This window comes from Podarcis liolepis, assembly GCF_965112155.1.
Source record: "Podarcis liolepis genome assembly, chromosome: 1".
In the NCBI taxonomy this organism is placed as follows: domain Eukaryota; kingdom Metazoa; phylum Chordata; class Lepidosauria; order Squamata; family Lacertidae; genus Podarcis; species Podarcis liolepis.
The window spans coordinates 15762561-15780972 of record NC_139554.1 but is presented as its reverse complement, the minus strand read 5'-3'; the positions used below and the strand labels follow the sequence as shown (position 1 = coordinate 15780972).

At 44.9% G+C, this 18412-nt stretch overlaps 1 protein-coding gene across 2 annotated transcripts in view; it reads left to right on the top strand.

Moving 5' to 3' along the window:
• The window catches only part of RCOR1 (REST corepressor 1), a 143536-nt gene that overhangs the window by 98662 nt on the left and 26462 nt on the right, over nt 1–18412 (top strand). For both annotated transcript variants that reach the window (XM_083519156.1, XM_083519155.1), the window contains exons 6-7: nt 366–484; nt 12220–12298. In XM_083519156.1, coding sequence (XP_083375282.1) covers nt 366–484; nt 12220–12298 — 198 coding nt within the window. The remainder of the gene's footprint in view (nt 1–365; nt 485–12219; nt 12299–18412) is intronic.

Here is an 18412-nt window from a genome sequence, read left to right as displayed (position 1 = left end):
CCCGTTTTAGGTCGCTGTGCAACCCAACTGTGGGTCAAAGACCAGCAATACGTAAGTCATTGGCTGTGATAATGCACTCACTTTGCCTGTTGCGTTGTGTTCGGTTTCTGGAATGGCACCCGCATTTGGATTTCCCAGAAAACCCATGCACCAGCCTTTTGTGCGCTGCTGCCGGTTCAGGCAAGTGCTAGCTCATCCCCAAGCAATCCCAGAACCAGATTTTGCCCTGTGCAACACGACAATTACCAACTTCTGCTCACAATGGGTCATGGCTGTTTTCCTCGGCAAACTTGGCTATCTGATTGGAAGCTGGTGTGTGAGTAACGCAGGGTGTCTCAATGCTCCCAATATTCTGTCTTCCGCAGCTTCCTGACAAATCGATAGCAAGCCTGGTGAAGTTCTACTACTCCTGGAAAAAGACGAGGACCAAAACGAGCGTCATGGATCGTCATGCTCGGAAGCAGAAAAGGGAGAGGGAAGAAAGGTAAGCTTGCCGATAGGATTTGAAGACATAGGATCTAGAAACAAGGGCCCTTCGAGGTGCATATTTCGCAGTTTTGTTTGGTGCAGAATTATGCAGGCAGTTTGGAGTTCTTTGAACAGAAATACCTTTTAACACACACAATTTGGGAGTCAAAGGTAATAATAATAATAATTTATTATTTATACCCCGCCCATGTGGCTGGGCTTCCCCAGCCACTCTGGGCGGCTTCCAACAAAATAGTAAAATACAGTAATGCATCAAACATTAAAAACTTCCCTAAATAGGGCTGTATGGTGGGAATATTCAGTGTTGATGCTGTGTGAGCATCTCACACAAATGTAACAAACAGGCAGCCCTGTTTAGGGAAGTATTTAAGGACTGATGTTTTTATTCTGTTTTTAGATATGTTGTAAGCCATCCAGAGTGGCATGGGAAACCCAGCCAGATGGGCAGTGTATAAATAACATTATTATTATTATTATTATTATTATTATTATTACTATTACTATTATAGCAGAGGTGACCAAAATGGCGGCTGCAACTTCCATCATCCCCGTTCACTGTCCATGCTGGATCTCTTGGAGCAGGATTATGACATTGCATAGAAAGCACCATTTCTCCTTAAAGAATGAAAAAATTATCGTGGCCTAAGTTTTGTGGCTGCACCTGACACTGTAGCCTCTGTCCCTAAAAGCTCATGCCCTTATAAACCTGTTTGCCTGTCAGGTGCCAAGATGCTCTCTGCTGTTTCTGCAGCTGCAGATCTGCAATGCTTCCTTTGGAAGTTATCACACAAACAAGGCTCTTGTTTCCCCCCTGAAAAGAGCAGGATTTTGCAGTCTATTGAAAGTGTTGTCCATCTCTGTGCTTTTCCATTTGTATCTGGCCGTATATATAAAACTAAAATTGACACAGTGAAAGGGGTGGAGCCTGGCATTTTAGGACTGGCTGTTTAGATAGCGCCTATCTGACCAAGTTGCAAGAATTATTAATCAGTTGCTGCTACATGAGATCAAATGCAGACCATTCCTGGAAAGTCCTAAATTACCCAAGGAACCTTTCTTTATAACTACCCCAGGATTCACGAGCCCAGTGGACACTGGACATGTCTTATGGGGTGATGACATAGACAGTCCCTGCCAGGGTCTCTGCCCAGCCTGCTTATAGGAACATGCAGCTTCCCTGTTAATTCCTTGTTGTGAAATTGGATTTTCTGGTAAATGGGATCCTTGCTGTGGGCTTTTATTCCCACCTCTCCTCCCCCTGTCAGCCAGTCATGCATTCTGTTCCCGGGGGCAGGGTTGGTTTGCATTAAGGGGAAAAGTCATTTGTGTGTCTCTGTTTATAAAGCTTAAGGCCATTAAAAACAACAACTCAGGGCCATTCAAACACAGCCAATCAGTTCTTAATAAGCCAACATATGAATGAACCTTTTGCCCATTCATGCAGCACCTTTCTGTCTCCGTCTGTCTCAATGAGATGTGTAACTAGCCATCGTTTCCTGTGTTCTCGCAACCAGCAAGCTGGCTACCAGCTTCGCAGCAAGTATGTTGAGAGATGACCGGTCAGACACAGATTGTTCCTTTCACACCTTCTATGTTTGCAAGGAAACATCGCATTCATATTGCCGTTGTTAATTTCCCCCCTTTGTTTCCTTTTGCAGCTAAAAGGCTTGCATTCAACAGCATTATTATTATTATTATTATTATTATTATTATTATTATTATTATTAGGTGTGTGTGTTTAATGGCTTATTCTGAGGACATGCAAGCAGAAAATTTGCAATGGAAATAGTCCCAAAGGGGGAAATAGCTTAATAGTTCCATCCTGCCCCTGTTGGGTTTTGCTTTCTCTCCATCCTGCTTTTTCCTTGAGACCAGCACGTGTTCTTAATCTGATTTACAAGGTATTTTCCCCCCATACCTTTGGACCCTGGGAAAACTCCACAAAGATGTGCCTGAGCCTAGATTTTGCATTAATTCAGTGCTCTTGCAGTGCAGGAATATTGATTCAAAATAGTCATGAGAGCCTGTTGCTATGGAGATGGTGATTCCGCTCTTACAATTTAGGAAAGGGACCAAGCTAGCATATGTATATTTTGTGTGAATATTTTTTTTAAAAAAAAACAGGAATAGATAAACTGCAGGTTTAAATTGTGCTTGGTTTCTTAATTGTGATCCACCTTGAACTAAACTTGGGAAAGCTGGGTGCAACTGTATTAATTTCATCACTGAGATAAGCTTGTGAGCAAAAAGTGTTTTTGGCTTGATCTCTAGACAGCAAGCAGCACTGCAACTGGTGCCTCCTTTTTTCTTTTTTAAAGAAAAGCACCAATCCAATTTCAGTAAACAAGCCAGTATCTGAATGTATGTGACCAAAAAAATATATAGCCTGCGGGTGCCTGGTTGCAAACGCTGAAGGGAACATTTGCACAACATGAGTGAATGCAGAATAGAAACATTCCTGAGCCCTGGGTTGGTGTTTGCTTTCATCAACACCAATGACTTACAACTATTGCAACTAAACTGAAGGGAGCAGGCATGTGTAGTAGACTTGCTTTGCATGATTTTCCAACATGCCTTCCTCTTAACACTGGAACCAGAGCAAGCAAAATAGTAATCGGAAAATTGCTAGGAACTCAAGAAGCTGGCTTATTTTGAGTCACGCCGTTAGTCCATCTAGGTCTTTAACGTAAAGACTTCACTCACCTGGTGTCTACACCCATGTCACTTAGGTGCAAGGCGAAGGTCTTCTTTTATTTTTCCAGGCTTTTAAGTGAACTTCCTGAATTTCATCTTTTAAAATGGTTGAGTAGGGCTGCGGTTATTGTTCTCAATTGTTTGTGTGTGTGCATGTGTACGCTGCGTGTGTGTGTGTGTGTGTGTGTGTGTGTGACTTTCTTGCACTGCATACTTTATATTTTTGTTACTGTGCTTCTATTGCTTGCTGGCCTGGGAATTCTTGAGAGTCAAAGGTATTGTATTATCCAACAAATGCAAGACACAAAGGTGGAGTCAGAAGCAAATACATGCATTCTTCCTCCGCCTTAAGCAGGTGCACTGGGAAATAAAAAGCCACCCAGGTAGCCCCCTTCACACATTACGTTTTATTTCGTTTGTTAGTTTGTACGTTGCCCTTTTGTATAAATATTCCCAGGGCTGCTGCGTTCAATAAAGCAGAACAATAAAAACACATGCAGCGAACGTAATTTTATCCGCCACTTCAGTTTATTATCGCCAGCGACGATCTTTCCACAGTTAAGAGAGAATAAAAAGGAAGGCGATAGATCTCTGTGGTCCAGCGTCTGCTTTGTAGGTCTCAGATTCAATCCCTGGCATCTCCCAAGTAGGGCTGGAAGAGACCTATGACTGAAGCCCTGGGGAGACGCTGTCAATCGTTGTAGGACAGAGGCAGGCAATGTGGTGCCGCCCAGAGGTAGTTGGGCTCCCAAATCCCATCAGCCCTCATGGCTAGTTGCAAGGGATGATGGTAGATGTAGTCCAGCAGCATCAGAAAGGCACCATGTTGTCTACTGATGTCATGGGCTGGTTGGGCGCAGATGAATGGTGGGAGGAGCCAGCTGTGGAACTCCCAAGGGAAGAAGGCTCAGAGCCCAGGGGTTGGTGGTGGGATGACAATGAGTGGTCAGAGGGAGAAGGCTGGGAGGAGGAGGTGTCCAAAGCTGAAGAAGTAACAGGGCTTAGCGAGTTGGGAAAGTCCATGGTAGAGAGAAGTCTAGCATCAGAGTCAGAAGCTGAAGCAGGGGAGGAGGAAGGATAAGAGGCAGGGATGAGTCTGATTGGTGAAGAGGAACAAGTGTCTCCCTCTCCTGCTGCAACAAGCTCCCCTTCCCACTGGTCTCCCAGAACCAGAGGAGGCATGAAAAGGGTAGAGGAGAGGTTGACTTCATGGAGGTGCAGTCTCTGATTGCTTGGAAAAAGCCCTGGAGAGGAGGGGATTTGAGCAGCTGTGGAGAGGTGGGGACTCAGTCTCAGCAACTGTTTCACAGGGCAAGACCTTCTGGAGATGAGTAGTTGTGCTCATTAGGCCTGACACCCCTGCGCAGATCCTGTTTTGCTAATGAAGAGTTAACTCCAGCTTGCTTAGTGTGATTTACTGCTCCTGTCAACCACTGACTTAGATGGTGCTGATCTAGACGGACTCAGTCGTGTGACTCTGAAAAAGCAGCTTGCCCTTCCCATTTGGGGAAGGGGCTGTAGCTGTGTGGTCAAGCATCTACATTGCATGCCAAAGGTTCCAAGTTCAATAATCCCTGACTTGCACAAACCCCTGTCTGAAACCCTGCACAGTTGCTGTCTGCACAGATTTGAAGTTAAGTTTGCCTAGCCAAACGGTAGCAACAGATTCATAAAGTGTGAGAGAGAAACAGGGGAGGAGATGTGTGTGTGTGTCGTTCTCTTCATTTAATTGTATACAACATATTAGAAAGCTTGTACAAGCGATGGTGTGTTTGCAAGATAGCACATTAGTTAAGGTTGCCTGAATCGGTGCCCCCTCAACAATTCCTGCCTTGGGTTATTAAAATTATTTTTGCCTCGATTTGTGAAAACGACAGAGTCAGAAAATAATAACAGAAGTGTTCCGCAGTAAACAGGTGCAAAGTCCGGGCTCCGTGGAAGGAATTCTAAAAGGGTTTAGGAAAGAAAACAGCAATGTATGTCATATGGGCTTCTGCAATAGCTTTTTTTAATTTCATGGGTTGTTGGAAAGGTGTGCCAGTTTCATTGGATCTGAAGCCTACGCATATATTAAAAGTGGAGCCAATAAGTTCCTCGCTGTTGTCTGTCCTTCCTACACGGGAAGGAAGCATCCTGTACAGCAATGCTAAGTCACAGGTGAGCATCTCTGTGAACGGTGGTCCAGCGTCTGATTGGAATTATTGAAGGATCAAAACCTGATAGGTTAGATCAGTGATCCATCGTGCTCAGGACTGATGTTGCCCTTCGTCAGTGGTTCCCATAATTGTTGCCCCCGCGGACCACTTGAAAATTGTCGAGGGTCTTGGCAGACCTCTGAATGGCTTTTCATGCCCATTGTAGCAATTGTAATGTGCTCTACAAGGTGCTGTCTGGTTTTAATTGTAATTTCATTGCTGCTTTTACCGTTTATATTTTACCGTATTACGTAGAGTGCAGATTGTAACACAATAAAATAACAATAAATGAAGCAATGCAGACACAAATTAAAAATCAATATCACTGTTTTAATGCAACGGAAGTGCCGTCTCCTGTAGTCAGCCACAAATCCACAGGCGCACCGTGGACAACCTGAGCAAAATTTGCAGACTCACTGGTGGTCCATAGGCCACATTTTTGAGAAACCCCTGCCCTCTGGCCCACCCCTGGGAGGTTCACAAGTGTAGCCAACCCTCCCAGTTCAACCTGGAAATCGAGAGGGAGGCGTATTCTGGAGACAAAACTGCAGTTCTGGTTAACAGCTTGTTGCTAGACATGTCCTCCTTTCCTTTTATGTTCCCTTGCTTGTGTCCCTTTTCCACATGGTGTTGTCTTTTTTTCTTTTCTTTTTTTAAGATAGCAAGCCTGCAGGCTGGGTTTGTTTATTTCAAAATAATTAACTGTGCAGTGCCTAGCAGTTGAGGCACTTTATAAACAGTGCATATTAATCTCTCTCTTTCAAAGTAATTGCTATGATATAGCTTGCATATTAAAGCAGCAGTTAGACCCATGGGAAGCTGCTCTGTGCCGGGTTGGGGCTATTCGTCCAAGAAGCCAGAGAGATGTCCCTCCAGATGTTCTCAGACTCCAGCTTCCAACATAGTCAGGGGTCGGAGGTTATTGGAATTGCAGTCCAACAACACAGAGGACTACGGATTCCCTGTGCCTGATCTAACCCAGTATTGTCTAGCCCAGGCTTCCTCAACCTTGGCCCTCCAGATGTTTTGAGACTACATTTCCCATCATCCCTGGCCACTGGTCCTGCTAGCTAGGGATCATGGGAATTGTAGGCCAAAAACATCTGGAGGTCCGAGGTTGAGGAAGCCTGGTCTAGCCTGACTCAAGGCTTTCAAACAGGATCTTTCCCATCGCGTGCTTCCTGGTCTTTTTAACTGTGGATGCCAGGGATGGACGCCAGGTCCATCCTGCATGCAAAGCATGAACTCTGCCTCTGAGTTGCGGTGCCTTTCTCCTTGTTCTCAAAGATAACACTTATAGATGCTTCTACAGCTCTGGGTACCTACACAAACCAATCTAGGCAGTTATTCCCAGGTCTGCACTCTTATGAAGCAGTTGCAGCAGCAGGGGACCATTCCCCTCCTCTAGCTTGTGTACCATCCCTCGGCGGGCTGCACGCATGCAGCCGGAGACTGAGCCTGCGTGGAAGCCGCCTCTGCTCCTCCCTTTTCACTCCGCTCCTGGTTCTGGGAGACAGTGGTGCAGGAGAGGGTGGGGAAGCACTTGGCTCTTCAGTTGCTTGACCTGCCTCTTCCTCCGCTTCTTCCAACCCATCCTGAGCTCCACCCTCCAGCTCGGAAGCTTCCTCTGCCTCCGACTCTTGCCTCCTGGCCGGTGCAGTTCCCCACAAATCGCTGGCCTCCGACTCCAGCCCACCTTCCCCTGGAACACACCTGGTGGCATTCTGCCATTGCCTCTTCCCTTTGCTCAGTAGGTGATCCATGAGACAGATTGGGGCTTCTTTTTCCCTCCGACAAGCCCTCCCAGCCTTTGCTCCATCCCTTTCTTGCTGAGCTCCAGAAGGGGAAAGAGTTCAATCCCTGACAACTCCAGGTTCAAGCAGAAGGTTTGATTCCTGGCATCTCCAGGTAGGGATGGGAAGAAATTGTGGTGGGCCACTACTGGTCAGCCTAAATAGTACTGAGATAGGTGGAACCTGGCTGGGTACCCTGCTTCCTCTAGTTCTTGTGGCTGCATTTCTTTGATTATGCACGTGAGACAGCAGTTGTCCTTAGTCTTGGTACAAATTAGTCTTACTCAGTGGAGGACCTACATTTCAGGGTTTCTGAAGTTTGAGCCCATCACAACCAGCAATGAAGTCTCGGTAACCACTGTTATCTTCTTCAATGGGGTTGTTCCACGACAGATCACCACATTAAAAAAATAAAATAATTACTACTACATCTCAGATTTTGATTAGAATTGCTGTGCTGGATCATCTCGTTTTACATGAAGCACGTTTTACAAAATACTATTTTTTTCTGGTTTTTCTAACAACATGCACATACAATTTCAGACGAAAATGTCATTTTCTACAGACAATATGCCTAAAGAATTAAAGCACTCTTCAGCAAAACAGCCAATTTACCACGACACTCCAACTTTACAGCATCTGAGCCACTGACTCTAAGACTTTGGGACTGTTTAAATATATACAACAAAAAAACTAATCTACTAGACCCATTTTTTAAAGCAATATGGACTAAAGTCGCTTCTGGGGGCCCCCCGGGATTAGGGGCCTGGAAGCTTAAGCTTAATTAGTTTTATAGTAGATCTCCGCCTGGGCTTACTTCCCCCATAGCTGAACTGAACGAACTTTCATTTTATGTATTATTTCCTTGTATATTTTATATTATTTTATATAAACTGCTTAGAGGTTTCTGTTGATTAAGCAGCATGTAAGCGAATATAAACAAACAAACAAAAAAATCCACGGAGTCTGCAGGCCCCGTTTGACAGCTTATCACTGACAGTAATAAAAATAAAATAATAATTAATAGTAGTAATAATAATTTTCTTATTTATATCCCACCCAGTGTGGGGTACTTTCATAGGGTGATAAGGCCCATTGAAATCAATGGATACAAGTTCATTGATTTCGATGGGTCTACTCTTGAGTATGGCTAATGTTAACTATCACACATATATCCCTGAATATAAAATATTTGCCTGCATGGCTGGTATTGTAGATAGTGGTGACAGATGACTTTGAAATACTTTGCTAATATATTTTTGTTTTATTAACTGGGGAGGGTTTATTTAAAGTCATTATTAGGCACCTTGATACTTTGGTGTGGGATTGGTTAAAGATCTAAAGGAATCTCTTAGGGCTGTGAGTGCTTGCAAGATCTTACATTCCTTTTCCCACCTGGCCTGGGAGGGCAGGGCCCGGACTGACTCCAGCTACAAAAGCTGAAGCTGCTGGACAGACCCTTGGGCCGCAGTATTGTTTAAGGTGTTTTGTTGCAGAGGTGTGTGTTGCTGTTGTTGCTGTTAATTTTATGTACAGTCATACCTTGGGTTACAGATGCTTCAGGTTGCATTTCTTTTTTTTTGGGTTACGGACCGCTGAAACCCGGAAGAACCAGAACGGGTTACTTCCGGGTTTCGGCAGTCACGTTTGCGCAGACGTGCCAAATTGCAATCCGCGCGTGCGCAGGCGCGCCGCTGTGGCTTGCAAACGCTGCGGGTTGCAAATGTGCATCCCGCACGGATCACGTTCGCAACCCAAGCGTCCACTGTATCTTTATTTTGGATCTTAGGATTTGTGTGGAAATTGTTTGATTTGGCTGTGTACCTTTTATGTTTTGTTTATTGCTTAGGACTACTTCTGCTATGTTTGTAGCCATGTAATTTTTCACATGTTGCAAGTCACCTTGAGTATGGTTTTAACTTTAGAAAGGCGGCATACAAATAAAATGATTGATTGGTTTTCCCCAACGCCCTTATTCTGCCTGTTCCATGACAATCAATATTGTTCCAGTTTGATGTCCGTAGTTTATTCTTTTGTTATTGACAAGAACGCGTTTTCACTCAGCCAGGAATTAAAACAAACACGTACACAGATTGCAGAGCATATGCTGTTTTGTGCCTGGCAGGGAAAAATCTGTCACCTGTGGTTCCTTCCTTCCTTTTTTAAAAAAAAGAAAAGAAAGATACCGTATGATTTAGCAAACAAGAAAATCTGTGTGCAGCCCTGTTTGGGCTGCAACCCTATATTCACTTACCTGGGAGTAAGGCCCATTGAACTCAGTGGAAATTGCTTCTGGAAAAGGCCATTTCCGTACTGGGAATAATCAGGAAAAGAATTGAAAATAAAACTGCTGGTATCATAATGCTGTTGTACAAATCTATGGTGCAACTGGAGTATTGTGTACAGTTCCGGTCTCCTAGCCTGGAAAAGGATATTGCAGAGTTGGAAAAGCTTTGGAAAAGGGCTACCAAAATGATCAGGGAAATGGAGCAACTCCCTCACAAAGTAAAGTTGCAGCATTTCAGACTTTTTAGTTTAGAGGACAAGGCAGGAAACATGATAGAAGTTTGTAAAATAAAGCATGGCATGGTTAAAGGTAAAGGACCCCTGGATGGTTAGAGTCCAGTCAAAGGCGACTCTGGGGTCGTGGCGCTCATCTCGCTTTCAGACCGAGGGAGCTGGCATTTGTCCACAGACAGTTTTCCGGGTCATGTGGCCAGCATGACTAAGCCGCTTCTGGTGCAACGGAACACCATGACAGAAGCCAGAGCGCACGGAAATGCCGTTTACCTCCCCACAGAGCGATACCTATTTATTTAAAGGTTTTGACCTTTAAAGCCCTTCACGGCCTAGGACCCTCATACCTACGGGACCCCCTCTCCGCAGAGAGCCTCAAGGTCCATAAACAGCAACACCCTAGAGGTCCCGGGCCCTAAGGAAGTTAGATTAGCTTCAACCAGAGCCAGGGCCTTTTCAACACTGGCTCCGGCCTGGTGGAACACTCTGTCTCATGAGTCCCAGGGCCCAGCGGGATCTGATTTATTTCCGCAGGGCCTGTAAGACAGAGTTGTTCTGCCTGGCCTTTGGCTTGAAATCAACTTGATCCCCTTCCCCTCTTTCTTTTTTCCTTTCTCCTTCTGTGATGGAACTCTTATTTGGGGACTTCCCTGGCTTTTTTCTGGCCCACGTAGGACCAATCTGGATAGTTGGCCTTGGTGAAGATTTGACATTTTGATCCCACAAAAGTTTTTGATTTGAGTTTCTACTGAAATGAGGCTGCATCTTAATGTTGTATTTTAATCTTGTTTTTAAGTTGTATTTTAATCAATTGTTTTTATATCTGGTGTTAGCTGCCCTGAGCCCAGTCTTGGCTGGGGAGGGCGGGGTATAAATAAAATTATTATTTTTATTTGTTGTTGTTGTTGTTGTTATCTCCTTGCACTGGTGTGCTTTTGAACTGCTAGGGTGGCAGGAGCTGGGACAGAGCAATGGGAGCTCACCCCGTTGCTCAGATTCGAACCGCCGACCTTCTGATCGGCAAGCCCAAGAGGCTCAGTGGTTTAGACCACAGCACATGGCATGGAGGAAGTGGATAGAGAAAGGTTTCTCTCGCTGTCTCATAACACTGGAACTCACCGGCATGCGATGGCTAGGCTCTGCCCCCACAGTTGAAGGAAGCAATGCTTCTGAATACCAGTTGCTGGAAACCGCAGGAGGGGAGACTGTTGCTTCTGTGTATCATGCCCTCCTTAGTTTCCCACAGGCATCGGGTTGGCCACTGTGAAAACAGGATGCTGGACTACATAGACCAGTGGCTTGATGCAGCAGGCTGCTTTCATGTTCTCGTGCATAGGATCCTCTGCCAGTTGGTTTGCTCCATCTGGGCTTGGGCTAAAATGAGGTTGTCACCAACACTGCACACACAGAGTTCCATGGGAACTTCCCCTTCTTATCCTCTCCCATGTGCTCTTAGACCAGGGGTCTGCAACCTTTAAGACAAAAAGAGCCACTTGGACCCGTTTCCGAAGGAAAAAAAACCTGGGAGCCGCAAAACCATTGCGACATTTAAAACAAATATATCTCCGGAGCCGCGATCTGACAGCGGGCGGGAAGGTGACGTCAGGACGGTGCGTGACTAACGCACGCACCGCCCCCATGCGACGTCACAGCCAGTACAGCGCCCGCCACAGTGGGGAGTCTCAGGGCGCACAATGCGCCTCCTCCCCTCGCTAGTATCCATCCCGGAGCCGCGGCAAAGGTGTAAAAGAGCCACATGCGGCTCCGGAGCCGCGGGTTGCAGACCCCTGTCTTAGACTTTGCCTGGAGTGTGAGTCAACCTTCTTGGGTTGATTTTGCAGAGGGCTGATGGGGGAGAGGTGGGAAAGATTCTGTTGTTCAAGCAGAAGTGTGCTGCACTATTGGAGCAGCAATGATGGATATGACCCATGAATTAAAAAAAAAAAAACAAAAACAAACGCAAAGGGTTCAGGGCTATTTTTTATGTATTTATTGCTCCCCTTCCAAAAAGACATAATATGAAACTGCCATGGCAGCTTACAAAGCAGATAATCCCAAACCATAATATATAATGATTTAAAACAAATAAAAGGAAGCAGCTTAAAAGCAGCTACTTGCTTCTAAGGTTTGGAAACTTGGTGTCAGGTATAAGTAATCGCAAGTGCTGTAGACCTTTCAGTGAAGTGGCTTTTGTTATAGTTCTTCTAACATGTAATGGATTGGTGGCTCGCACGCAAAAAAAAAAAAAAAAAAGCCTGTGTCTACTTCAGTAGTTCTTGTGAGATGGTCTCTTAAAATATAAGAATGACCTGTCTCTCTAAATACAGGTCACATTAATACTTATTTAGGTGATAGTGTGATTGTTTCCTTAGTTTGAGCATCTCCCCTGGATGTTCCTTATAAGATTCTTGCATTCTCTTTTTGATTATATTTTGTTGTATTAAAACCTGCACACCGTCTTTTCTTTAAAGTGATCTGTCTGGTGTTTACTGAAAAATAATGTGGCATTTTCTTCCTCTTTTGTTTTCTAGTGAGGATGAAATAGAAGAAGCAAATGGAACCAACCCTATCGATATTGAGGTTGAACAAAACAAGGAGAACAAAAAAGAGGTATTTTCCCTAATAATGCTTTAGTACATTTAAGGTAGGGAGGGGGAAATATCCTGTGGAATTGCTTAAAACAATCCTAAGTAGTTTGTGCTTTCTTCATCTAGGTGTTGTTGTTTTTTTAAAGTAAGGATTCAGTTCTAACTGCCTTAGCTTATGTGGGAGGTAATATGAAAACACAGGTTAGTTACAAGTGTGTTCTAGAAGTTTGTGCTTCCCTGATTCTTTTAGCCTCAACTGTTTGCTTGCTGTTGGGGTCATTTTCTATTAACTTGGCTCACCTCTCTATCCTAAGTTATCTTTAGCCCTTCACATGTTGCTGAACTGCAACTCCCAACGTCCTTGGCTGTTGGGTCATGTTTGCTGTGGCTGATGGTATGTGTAGTTGAGGAACTTCTGGGAGTTTCACAGCTTCCCCCACCCTGACCGAGAAAAGCCCTTTATTTTATCTGTTCTTAATCTTCCAATATTCAGCTTCACTAGGATGTCCATGACTTCTAGTGTGATGAGAGAGGTGAAGAAAGCCTTCCCCAGTGCTTTTTTCCTTTAAAAAAACCAACATTTAGGAGTACTCTCATTTTGACTCAAGAAAATCACCATTTTATAGTTCAAATGGGGAAAAATAAATGCAGTAAATGGACAAAAGTACAAAGAACATGCATTGCCTCATATTACACAGCTGACAGCTCACAGTAACTTCCACATTGGCATGAGGTTGTATGCACTAACACCTTCCTACTCATATACTGCCCCTCAACGAGGCCAAACTTTCATCAGAAAAACACCACACATCCACATTCCACACTGCTTCACACATTAAACGCTCACTTCCGTCGGAAACTCAGGAGACACTGGGAAAGGAAATGAGGCCACCATCGGGGGTGGTAACAATGAAACTGACCAATCACCATGCTAGATTCCAACTCCTACTTCACACATTAAACGCTCACTTCCGTCTGAGACTCAGGAAACACAGTGACAGGAAATGAGGCCGCCATCGGGGGCAGCAACGGAACTGACGATTCAATGTGCTAGAGAAGAAACGAAACATTTAAAAATCTTTGTTTCTTCTCCCGTTAGATTCACAAAATGTTTAGGAGTATGCGTCCCCCCAGAAAAAAAGCACTGGTCTTCCCCCATGCTATGCATGCCACCTGTGTTGTCATGTGTGTAATCAAGGACATGTAGCAGCTAGAACTGCAATCTGAAACTTGAGCCAGAACCATGTAAAAACATCTGTGTCCAGTACAACTTTCTTTGAGTGTTCAGGATTCTAGCTTGCGAGTTGGGAGATTCATGGGAAGGAAAGCTTTCCTCAGTGAATCGGGCTGGTCCATCTCGGTTTATCCAGCTAAGTGCAGCCTACCGGCCACTGGACTCTCTCATTCTCCTCGCCACCAGGCAGACACACATCAGAAACAGGAAGATTCTCACGCCCCTTGTGGACCTCCCTTTTATGGTTGGTGGGCTATAAGTGTTTGAGAGACCACCTAGGTGCACGGCTTTGCCACATATATAGCTGTCTTGTCGGGGAGTGTTGGTGATGCTAAATTTTAAGAAGCCCTTTATCACTGCTTATCGCAGAAATTTGTCACAGTTGGAACGTTGTACTTTTGTACCTTAATCTCATACAATCTATTAAGTCACTTTTGTGGTTAATCAGACTCAGGATTATGTAGAATAAGCAATTACGTTAAAGCTGCAAAAGAATAGACAGCAATGCGATGGGCAGGCGTCCAGTTCACCCTTTCGCCGAGCTGCATTAAATATAAAATTTTAAAACATCTGAGTGAATAACAATGTTTTGATACCAAAATTCCCTGGAGGAGTTTGGAAGAGGGGAGATTATATATTCCTTCTCTTTAAATTGTAGCACGGCAGCCTAAGACAGCTGTTTTTTTAAAATGCTTCCTTGGCCCAGTAAAACATCACTGCTCTTGGCAACCGGATGGCACAAAACGATCATCTTATTTGCTCGAACTGGAGCAGGGCTGGATGCAAATTGTGACACATCCCTTGACGTCTTGGGGGCAAACATCATTCTACAAACTCCAAGACTGCCACATCGTACGTGGCTGCTATCTTGATTAGTGCCAAAGGCACCTGTCAACAATACATTCAGCATTGAAGATGATGGGAATTAAATCATCAGCTGGAAGCCCATAGCTAAATTGTACGTTAGGAGTGCGTGTGGCAAACTAATCTACTGTTCAGAGGAAGCTCTGCAACTGGGAACTTGGCACCATTGCTTTAATCTGGATGCCATCTTTACTGTGTTCTTTCATTCAGCACCTTCTCACCCTGTTTTCAAACTTCATCTGCTTGTCATGAGGACCAGAGACATCTGTAAATTGGGGTTGCATTGGAGCAGGCAGTGGTCGGTGTCCACCACTGATGTTCTTGCTTTTATCTCAACCTCATAATGGCTTTGAGAGGCCAGCGTGATTACTAAATTGCTAAGACTAGTGTCTGTACAGATGAATATCCGAGGCAATCCTTTGCCCACCCACGGTTGTACTGGTTGCATTTGAACTGTTTTTCTTGCACCATGAACGAAATTTGCTGACCTTATCTAATAGTTGCTCCATGCAGAGTTTTGTCTTGGTGCATGGTCACAACACGTAGGCTGTTGGATTCCTCCATGGTGCAATTGATAATAATTACCCCATGGTGGAAGTAACCAACCAGACAGACAAATCACCTGTCAAGGAAACAATCCTCAACCTTCTACTACTAGAGGTCTCCCCGCTTAAAGAACAGTTCCTTAGTTGTAGTAGGGCAGATTAAACACTTCTTCACTGTGGAGACAGTAACAGCACGGATGACATTTAATCTGCGTTGCATACAACGATGTACTTCCTGCAGTCTGGTGCAGCTGCTGATAGATTATCCAATTTCCGCCATATTGTTTGTTTGTTTTGATTTATTTTTTAAAAACCAATCTTCCACCCAATTGGCAGCCCAGAGCAGCACGCCCATCAACACAAACTGATTCACGACACCATTAATGTCTTAAAAACTCAACCTTCCAAAACTAAAGTTGAACACGCATGAAGATTAGGTCCCTGGGTAACTAGGTTCCCCAAAGGCTAGTTGAATAAATAAGCCTTTGGCTGGCACCTGAAGCCCAGCAATGAAAGGAACTGTTGTGCTTCCCCAAGGAGGGCGTTCTAAATTCTGAGGGCCACCACTGAGAAGGCCACTTGAGTACCGCCACAAGCCTTGCAGTGGTTGCAACCCACGCTAGACACACTGTTCTGTTAAGGGTGCAGGGGCTTGCAAGGGACATAACCATGTGAGTCATTATACCTGTGTGAGTGAAAGCTTGCACACATTACAGGGAGCAGCACGTAAGCAGCGAAAGGACAAAGGCTGCAACCCCATTTTTGCGCATAACGTGCATTGCTGTGGGTCATGAAGCAATGTGCCAGTGTGGCATTGTGCAGGGATGAGGAAGCTTCTTCGTGTCGGGTGGGGTGAGGAAGCTCATCTCAGCAGGAGGGGGAGCCATCCTGGCTTCCTCCCCAGCCGGACTCATCTCTGCCTCTTGGCCCCACTCCTTTCCAGCCTCTGCTTCTACCTCCAAGTCCGGACTGCTCTCTGCCACAGACTCTCCCAGCTCACTAAATCCTGTTGCCTCTTCAGCTTACGACACCTCCTCCTCCCCAGTCTTCTCCTTCAGACCACTCATTGTCATCCCACCACAAATCCCCAGGCTCTCGGGCTTTTTCCCTTGGAGGTTCCCCAGCCGATGCTCCTCTGCGTCCATGGCACATGGTTGGGAAAGACTCTGAGACATCGGGGAGCTGTATCTGATCTATGTCAGCAGTACTAAGCTAGACAAATAAATGACCTAACTTCCTTTGCCAGACTGGGCCTGGGGTTAGACCCAGGCTTAAATCCCCACTTTGTCGTGCAACTCGTTGGGTGACCTTGAATCAATTAATACCTCTCAGTATAACAGACCTCTGCTCAGGTGTGTTGTGAAGAGGAAAGTGGGTTGGGAGAACCGTTTTCACTTCCTGGAGCTCCTTGGAGGAAACGTAGACTATAAATATAATGTAATGCATAAATCAGCAGACCATTGCATGGACTGTCTTTCAAATGCTGAATTCTGGAAGCACGTATGTTTCCCGTGCCCTTGTGTTCCTTTTTGACAGAACCCCTTTCATAATTTTTGCAATCATTTTTTTTTTAATTCTTAAGTGACAGATGGATGAATTTATCCAATAACACCTAATGAAGTGCTGCTGGAGGGAGCTCCCACTTTGGGAGTTTACTGTGACATTGAGTGATAATTAAGCACAAATTTAATGCAGTTTAAATTCTGTTAAAATTGCCTGCCTGCCAAATCCCCAATCCAGGAAGCTTGAGGTGTGTATTGTGTTTCTGAGGTGATGAGCAGCTCTTTGATGTTAGTACCGCAAGTGCCGTCACAGGTCTTTGAACAAGCTCTTTCCACCCTACCCCTTCACAATATTAGCATTCGTAATCCAAATCTTTCAGACCAGGGTCAGGAACAACCTGACCCCAAAGCAGAGGTCCAGAAGACATAAACAAATTATGGGATAACCAGCCTCATATAACCAACATGCTTAAGTCTAATGAACGTATGAAGGGGTTAAAACCATAGAGTAAGCTGTCCAGCAGGCTTAGCTCTCTTTGGAAGAGACTAGGTAATCGAGGCATTGTTCTTCCCCGGTCTATCTGAGAAGCTCAGTGTATGAAGAGGCTAAGCTGGCTAAACTTAGCTGCATGGCTCTAACATGCCTCTCCTTAGTTCCTGTACCAATAATTTAGGAACTTTTACCACTGTAACTAACCAAGTTTTGCTGCCCATGCAATTTTTCTGAATGCTGTATGAATCTGACCTTTGGAGAGTTTGTAAGTAAATCATTTTAAACTTACCAAAGGTGCGGTCTTTTTTCTATACTGGGGAAGGGGCAAATTTTAGATCTCATAAGGGCATATTTTAAAGGTCTGACAGCCTATATTTTCCGCGCTTTACTTTTCTGCAAGTTTTGTTATCTTAAATCTTTGCTGGGGTTCTCTCATCAAAGACAACTTGTCCCAAACTTGGATTTTGGCATCCAGGGAATTCTCCTTTCTAAAAATGCCTATTTTTTCCCTTGAACCAACATTTGAAAGCACGCAAATTTCACTTGCCAATCTGACCTTGTAGGACTTTTTCTCTCCTGAAACCCTGGTCAGTGCAGGCAGTGCTGGGCTCAATGAACCAATGGTGTGACTTATGTAAAAGCAGATGGGTGTGGTTTGCAAGACCAATAAAAATATCCCACTCTCGCTTTTATTTTATTTTTTAATTGGCATTGTTTTCTGGCACTACCAAGGCCACAACTGTCTCTTTGTCGGATGGATGTTTTAGGATCGGTGTATAATTAGCTAAAAGTTTTGAAATCCCTTTGACAGGCTTTGCTTATGACAAATGTTGGCTTTGGCTGTTCCTCACCCTCACCCCCCAAAGCCTTTTATTGCCACTGGCTCCCCGCTGCAAAGCCAAGAACGGTGGACGTAGCCGTGCATGCTGAAAGTCAAAGTTAATTTGTGTCTGCTGTGCTTTCCAAAAGGAAGCAGATGGCTGCAATGTTTGAGTTCAGGTCCCCTTTGCAGCCAAGCAGTGTGCGTTGGATTACACACCCTTGTTTATCACGCTGTAGTAGAGCTAATCTCTGCCTTCGTTCCCTCCCTTGTACTCACCTGGCCCCTCCAGAATTGCCAAAGCGCATCCAGTCGCTCTGCGGGCACAAGGACACGCTGCCTCTTAAGAATACATAAGAGTATTGTGTGCTTGTGTGTGTGTGCGCGTGTGTGTGCATTGCGTACGTGTGTGCATTCTTCAGGTCTGAGAAGGGAAACCAGGTGTTTGGCAGCAGACCCTGTTCTTGGTGCCTCGGTCACTGCCCAGCAGCTGCAGTGCATTGTGGGGTACAATGAGAGTACTACTAGTCACAATGGCTGTGCGCTCTCTCTATTGCCATAGTCGTTGGCAGCTGTCTTGAGAGACAACGGAGTCCGCCTCCGGGGGTGAAGTCAAACCGCTGTGTTAGCAAGGATGCAAGACTGGGCAGTGTGTATGGAAGTCCCGGCCTGCCCAGA